Here is a 7,721-nt window from a genome sequence, read left to right as displayed (position 1 = left end):
GGACAGATTAATATTAATTTTCTAAATTTTTAGGGGCCCCCGCAGGCCAGATAGAATGGCCTGGTGGGCCACATCCGGCCTCCAGGCCACATTTTGCCCACCCCTGATGTAGACAGTTCCTGTCCTGAGAGCTTGCAGCTCTCCAGTTGTGTTTGGAGCTTGCAGGTGTTGTACAAAAATGGTGGCATCTGAAAATATCCAACCTAAGAGACTGTGCGCCTGATTGCTCTGGGGGTTGATGAAGTCAGTGGGAGAGAGGACTGTTCATCAGGAGGTTTGAATGCTCAGCAGTTTTCATAACTGAGTTGTATTTGTCCCAACTTGAGCTTTCCATAAAGGGACTCCCACAGAGCCAGCAGCCACCTTTGGAAATGTTGGTCTGATGGTTTAGAGCCAGGAAAAGTCTTTCTCGGGAGCTGGGAGGAGGAAGGGCCTCTCTGGCTTTCTTTCCTCATACCAATGACTTGAAGAGCCTACTGGAAATGCTCCTGCTTGTCCCTGCTTTCATTCAGTCTTGGTTTCTTATTTGGAGCAGAGCAGAAATGCAAGTGGAGGTCTCCGCATCCCGGAGGAAGCCACATACAGCACAAGCCACAGAGTGTTCCTGTAAGGCTGATTAAAAGCAAGCTGTGGATTAAGTGAATCCAGATGAACTTCAGCGCTGCTTATTGTTTCACCTGTCTTGAGATGAGGGATTGCAAAGCAAGTACAGCTAAACAGACTGAAGCAACAGGGAGGGCATTTGGCGAATGCCTCAGTCCGAGACCCACGTTTGAGTGTCTCCTCAAGAATCGGCAGCATACTTCTGTGCGAGTCCTGGAGCAGCAAGACTCGAGGGGCTGTGCAGTGCACAGCAGCCAGCAGGGATGGGGAGAGGGGATCCACTCCTGAGCAGCTACTTCCATTCCTGTCTCCAGGGAGGCGGCATGAACTCCTTTATGGGCAGCATGGGCTGCTTTCCATCTGCCCTGCCCTGGGCTCTGCTCCTGCTGCCAGATGCTGGGTTTAGGAGTGGTTCCAACCTGCAGATTCAAAGAGGGCTTGTCCCCAAGGTCTGTTTTCAAGCACAAGTAACTTTTGCAGGGTGATCCAATCCATCCCTCCAGCAGAGAAACCAGGCTGGGATGTATCATATAACTCTTCACTCCCATTCCCCCACTCCAGAAGCAGGACCTGAGCATGAAGCACCATCTCTCTCCCCCCAGCTGGTACTTGGGTCCCTGGAAAGCCACAAGGCCCGATGACTTCTACTCTGACTTCTCTGATAGGACAGTGTCCTCGCTTGTCCCATATGCACAGAAGGGACAGAATCGGCTTCCTGAGGGTATTTAGGATCCTGGTTGCCGACCAGAGCAGTTGAGCCCAAGTGATTACTCCATCTGCCCTGCAGAGTCGGCATGGTTATGGCAGGGGGAACCGGAGGCCATTCTGGTTTATACGTTGCCACCAGACCTGCCGACTAGTTTTGTCCTAGGACCGTATCAGTGATACCGATAACAGCAGATTGTAACCAAAGGGAGAGCTTGGCTGCAAAAGCTTTCTGCTTGCCCATTGTCACCAGTAATAAAGAACCCAGGCTGGTGTTAATTTGGGATCGAATGAACAAAAAGAGCTGGCATCTATTTTACCAATTTTTGGGGGTGGGGTTTTTTTTTTTTTTTTTTTTTTTTTTTTTTTTGGGGGTGGGGTTTTTTTTTTTTTTTTTTTTTTTTGCTTTCCTAGAATGTGAGCAAATCTGAAATGAAGCCATTGGGCCAAATTAACTAAGAAGCATTGCAGTACCATTTTAGACTCTTTGGCCTGAATGGCAGTCTGGCTCCAGTTCAGCAAAGTGGTTAGGACTATGTCAAGCCCCTCGGTCTAGTTGGGCGTCTTATTTTAAACAATTGAATCTTTTTTACAATGTCTCCCCTGCCTGCTTCTGCAGATGCTGCCACAGCATCCTGGTTTGCCTTGACATTAGAAAAGTGATTTCAGATGGATCGCTGCCGTTGTAGAAAGCGATGGGGTGGGGGGTCGGGAGGGGGGAAGGTGATGGGATTGCACAGCTCACTTTTCCTTAATCTTAATCTTTGCTGCTTTAAGTGGAGACTCTCCAGCCTACAGCAGCAGTCATAAAAAACATAGTTTAAAGTGCCCTGCTGAAAGATGACATCTGTAACTGTTTTGTAGAGCTAGAGGCTGGCTCGCTGGGGACTTGAGAACACACGGCTTCAAGGCAATCGCTAATTACTCCCAGTAGTATGGAACCACTAGTTGATTTAGATCCTGTCGTATTCATTTGGTTGACTCCAAAGGTATCGACTCTAATGTAGTCAGCACTCTCCTCCAGCCTGGCTGAATCCAGGCCGGGATTTTGGGAGGCCTCATGCAGCGATACCCAGCAGGGCAGGCTAATTTAGTTAGTCTGGGAGCGAGCGAGAACCACAGGCTTGGTCTGTGTCCAGCAGCCTCGATAAAGACCTGGTTGACCTAGATCCTGTCCAGCCTCTCTCCTCTCTTCCTCCCAAGGGGAGCATTGGATTGATCACAGCCTCTGACCTTTTCCTTCCTGCCGTTTTGCTTGGGGATGCAGAGCACCCTTTTTTTACAGTAAATTGTGAGGGGCTAATTTTAGCTGATGCTGCCAAGAGCTTCTTACCACAGCTATCTGGAGCAGTGAAACTTCTGAATTCAGTTCCCTCGAACATTGTTCCTTGGTGTTTCACATTTAAAACCACACCAGACTAACCCAGGAACACATGGGCTCAGTACCCAGTCTTGTGTGTGCTGTGGTAGTACCTGTGGGCTCTGCTCCATGTCTTGGTGCCTAGTGACTTGGGCCCTGGCTTAAAAAGTTTAATCTAAGTAGATAAAAGGAAAGCCTATGCCCCCATTGTGAGCCTGAGGCAGAGACTGTGCCATTCAGGGAATCTGAGGCAGAACTGGGACTTGGATTCTGGTCTCCAAAGGGTTCTTCCATGATTTTTAACCACGAGTTGATTTTTTTACTCTGGGAGGGATGGGCATGCATTGGAGTTAGCCTGGGAAGATTGCTGGTTTGGGCAGAAGTCACTGGGAAGAATGTGGCGACTGTCCCGAGACTTTGTGTTGGATGGGTTTTTTCTTTATTCTTTCTATTTGAATTTGAGGGTTTGTTTGAACTTGGGACATTCAAGGGGTGAGAAGCCTTGGTATAAAAAATCCACAGGATAAAAATGTGGAGCGACGTCTTTGAAGTGAAAGAGCCCCACCAGAGCATGTGTGCTTTGCTTCAACAATAATTGCATCATTTAACTACCTGATGGTTTTAGAAATTTGATTGGAATAAAAAATTTGGGTTGCTCCTAGTGTTATGTTTGGTCTTTCTGTTCTCATCCTATGCTGGTGGAGTGCTGGACCAAACTCTGAGCTATTACGTAAGTCGGTGTCATCAAATATCTGCAAGCTGTGTACTGGCAGATTCAAGTATATATATCTGTACCTTTTTAGAGAGCTGACTTAAAAAACATTGGACCCGAGTCTGCTCCATTTACATTGGAGTAAATCGGGAATTTAGTGGATATGAATTCAGAATTGGGCATTTGCCAGGAGGCTTGCGACACGACTCCCTCACTTTGTATCTGGTTTGACCGTTTCCTTTGACTGCAGATGTTGACAGTGTCTTCCATCTGCACACGCAGCTCACATTAACATCCGTGGGAGATGCATTCGTGGATGGAGGCCATGATACAGCTGTGCATGTTTCTACATCCACTTGGCCTGCAGCCATACTGTTTGGAGCTCTGATTTGCTCAGATCTTGTAAAGCTAAAAAGGGCAGAGCCTGGTCAGTACATGGCTTGGGTGACCTCTGCTGAGCACCCTGGTGTGAGCAGCAAGTCAGAATGGGGCTGGTATTCCTGTTCCTGCCGGTGTCGGCATGCATAGCAGTGGCTCCGCGTGCTAATGACATTGCTCTCTTGAGTTGTCGCTCAGGCGGTTTTTGCAGGGGCAGGGGGATTAACCTATGTTTCTTGCTTAAATATTAATGCAGAGTATTTATGCCTTGTCTCTGTAATGGCCTGAACCACAGCCTGTTAGAAATCACCGGAAGACTTTCTGTAAGCATAATTGCTTTGGGATCAGGCTGTAAATTGCTCCTTTTGTTGCAGCTGGGATAGAGAATTTTTCCCTTTTTGCCCTAAAATAATGTGGTGTTTGCGGCATCCTCCTAAAGCGCTGCTATGTCCCAGAGGTGGCGGGGCCTAAGTGGTGGCTGGCGTTACTCCCGTCAATAAAGCAGTTTGGCATGACGGTTGCTACATAAGTGCTTCATGTTGTTCCGCACCCGTGCTCTTGTAAAGTGGTGCATTGTGCCAGGACCTCGTACGGCCAAATGCAGCTCCACAGACTGCAAAAACTTGGCCTTGTGGGAGAGTGTGGCCCCTTGTTGTATGACGTTACAGCAGAGCTAGATGAATCCAAATCGGTGCAGCAATGGATCCTTTAGGCCTCCGCCCACGCAGGACCCCTCTTCCCACTGGCATGTGGAGCCCACATGGATTCAGATGCCAGGGATCCACAGTGCACAGGGATGTAGCAGTGTTTTAGGAGGATACAGGGATACATTATTTTAGGGCAAAAAGGGAGAAGAATTCTCTGTCCCAGTTGAAACAAAAGGAGCAATTTAGGGCCTGATCCAACCCCCTTCTGTTCGTTCAGACCTTTTAGCTGACCACAGAGATAGAAACAGAGTTGAAAGCAAGCCAGAGAGGGTGAGGACAACTCGGAGAGACTTTGGCACAGTAGAGGGGGTTGTACATGGGGCGCCGGGGGGGGTGAAGGGAGCGTGGAGACTTGGCTGGGCAAAACCAGAAATGCAATGAAGAAGATACTAACTGCGACTGACCTGGGCCACAGGAGTATAGACAAGCTAAAGGAGGACTGAAGGCTGAGGGAGAGATTGTGATGGTCACGACACTTGTTCCCTAGATCAGAGGGGTAGGTCCAAGTGGGCATGAGCTGTTTGGAGGCATTCTTCAGCCCTGAGGACTTGGGGTGGGCCAGGAGATGGCTGGCTGAGGCTCTAAGAAGACAAACAACCAGAGGAATCGTATCCCTCTTCTGCTTAACAGGTGTTGGAGGGTTGCTGCTGGTTTTCCACTTGGCTATCGAGCAACAATAAAGCTACATTTTAAATAATTTTTTTTTCTTTGTGAAATCTATTTGGAATATTCCACTCCTGGGAAACTTTCAGGGGGGTGAGGAGGAAGAAGAGGCAGCAGGCTTACTGCAGAGGCTGCCGGGCAGTAGATGAATTGGACGTGCTTGCTGTCTTGGTAGCCAAAGTGCGCACCTGGCCAGGTGGTGGACTGCTGCAGTGCTAATTTGCCTCATGCAGTTAAGATGCTTGGATTGGGACTCGGACAGTAGATGAAATATGGACCCCTTCACATCCATCGTGCCTGGTATCTTGTCTTTGTTCTCCTGCCAGGCTGTGCTGCACACGGAGCCAGGAACTGAATAGTACCATCTCTTGCATCTCACAGTCTGCTGCTCTGGTTGCTGTCAAGCAACTGCCCATAATGCAGGGAAAATGCTGCTGTTCTGCTCCCCTGCACTCTTGGTTTGGCCTTTCTGGAGCTTTGCTGAGCTGATTAACACCTAATTTGTGTTCTCCCTGTGATCACAAAGCTTTGGCATGGCTCTTGTTAAAGGGGGAGAGAAAACTCCAAGCCACAGCTGCACCTTGGCATGCATCCATATCCCCCTGGGGATAAGCCTCAGCTTTGCACACACTTTTGTAATGGGCAGGGGAAGAAAAAGAGGGAGGGGTGGGGAGCCAGGGAGCTTGATTAGCAGCAGGAGAAAAATGATGATACAAGAATGGAGTGAATTATGCTTGAATTAATGAGAGAGGGATGCAATTAAGGCACTTTACTGGGCTATGGGAGCCCTGGTTCAATATTCAGTGCTGCCACAGACTGCTTCTTTGACCTTGGGCAAGTCGCTAGGCTCTATCTAGAGACCTAGTTTGTAAAATGCAGTAATAGCCCTTCCTTTGGCCTGTTGGTTTCCACTTGAATTATTCGGTGTGGGGGACTGTCTCTTATTTTGTGTACATACAGGGCCTCTGCTTTTGGCAAGGACCTTTAAGCACTGCTCTAATATTATTAACAGTGACACGGTAGAATTAAGACTCCAGAGTTGAGGAAATGAGTGATATTGCCTTTTGCAGGGGAGCAGTCACTGCTGATCACTTTCTACCTGCTTTGGGATGATTTGTGCAACCAGGCTGCAAATGAGAGAGAAATATGACCCAGGCTAGGGAGCATGGTATTCCTGTATTGTTAGATGGGACAGCTGTACCTCACCTCACCCCCTACCGTCTCCTGGATCTTCCTCCCCTGCAGAAGGTTGGTTGGAAGAGGTAGGATTTAGGGTTGCCAGTGGAAGATTTAAAAAAAAAAAAAAAAAAAAAATTAATTTTATTTTTTTTACCACTTGTGGGACTGATTCTCATTCAAAGTACCCCTGCAGAGCTAGGATCTGTCTGGCTTTATGGAGAATTTCTTTCTTGTGTTTGTGTTTAACTGGAAAAGATCATCATAGGCAGCCCCCTCTCTCCTCCTGAATTTCCAGCACTCAAAACTGCAGGCCTCCAGTTGATTCATTCACAGGCATTTTCTTACTTCAGGAAGAGTTGCAGGCTGCAATATGGTGGAACGAGAGTGGGACAGTGACCAGAGGATTTGATCCTGCAGTAGCTGTCAGTCCTAGCATCAGTAGTGATGGGACATTGATAGTAGTGTGCATCGAGTCTAGCAGTCCTGCTGTACACCTGATCCAAAGCCCATAAAAATCAGTGAATTTGGCTCTAGATGTTGGGGAAATTCACAGACGCAGAAACCAACCAAGGAATTTAATGAGCGTCTGAATCTTTGCAAATCTACTGGAAAGTGATTTAATTGGAGGAAAATAACAGTTTGCCCATCAGACTTGCTGGTGGAGCTGCCTTGTACCTTTTGTCCAACAGATGACTGGTTCTTTTCAATGACTGTGCAACAAATTTAATTCTGAACAGGAAATGCAACTTGGAGGCAGAAGCTCTTTCATGAGTCTAATAGTAGAGGACATGAATAGTACACAATACAGGAGAATGCTGTTAGATCGTAATGGAAAAGTGTTTACTGTACAAGGCCTCAGGGCTGCATTGGGACCGATCAATGTAAAGACGTCTCAGGTTGGGACTGGGTTTTGTCATCTGTTAAATGGTGTCTGCCTCAATCTGTTGTTCATGCAACCTCTTTATTTTTATTTTTCAGGGTGGTGAAGGAAGAAATCTCGGATGACAATGCAAAGCTACCATGCTTCAATGGGAGAGTGGTGTCCTGGGTATGTTGGACTGTGTGTTTTGTGTAAAGTTCTATATGGCGGGTAGAGGTTTAGCTTAGCTGTTATGTGGGTGCTGATAGAAAGGCCTGAAGCCTTGGCAACATCTAAAAAGTACTGGCCTCTTGCCAATAAGCAAAATCAGATGATGTAAAGGATGCAGACCCGGAGCTGGAGTATGTATTCATTCGTTCATTTTGGTCCATTAGAATACTCCCGTTGTTTGTGCGACTCTCAAACTCTGAATTTCTGTGTTGCATGAGAGCACATCCATACATGAACACTCATGACTAGCTGTATTTGAGTGAACCCCTTGACATGAAGGGGTTCACCATCCAGCACAAGGTGGCAAAGGCATGTAGTAAGGCA

The 7,721-nt window shown here is 47.4% G+C and overlaps 1 protein-coding gene across 1 annotated transcript in view; it reads left to right on the top strand.

The window, feature by feature from the left end:
- Positions 1–7,721, top strand: part of DVL1 (dishevelled segment polarity protein 1) — a 256,248-nt gene that overhangs the window by 99,690 nt on the left and 148,837 nt on the right. Inside the window, exon 2 of the mRNA XM_019511836.1 lies at positions 7,286–7,355. Within this exon, the coding sequence (XP_019367381.1) occupies positions 7,286–7,355 (70 nt within the window). The remainder of the gene's footprint in view (positions 1–7,285; positions 7,356–7,721) is intronic.

Source organism: Gavialis gangeticus, unplaced genomic scaffold (genome assembly GCF_001723915.1).
Source record: "Gavialis gangeticus isolate Ggan-Ray unplaced genomic scaffold, GavGan_comp1, whole genome shotgun sequence".
NCBI lineage: Eukaryota > Metazoa > Chordata > Crocodylia > Gavialidae > Gavialis > Gavialis gangeticus.
Note: the sequence above shows the minus strand (reverse complement) of the source record. Positions and strands in the feature narration are given on the sequence as shown.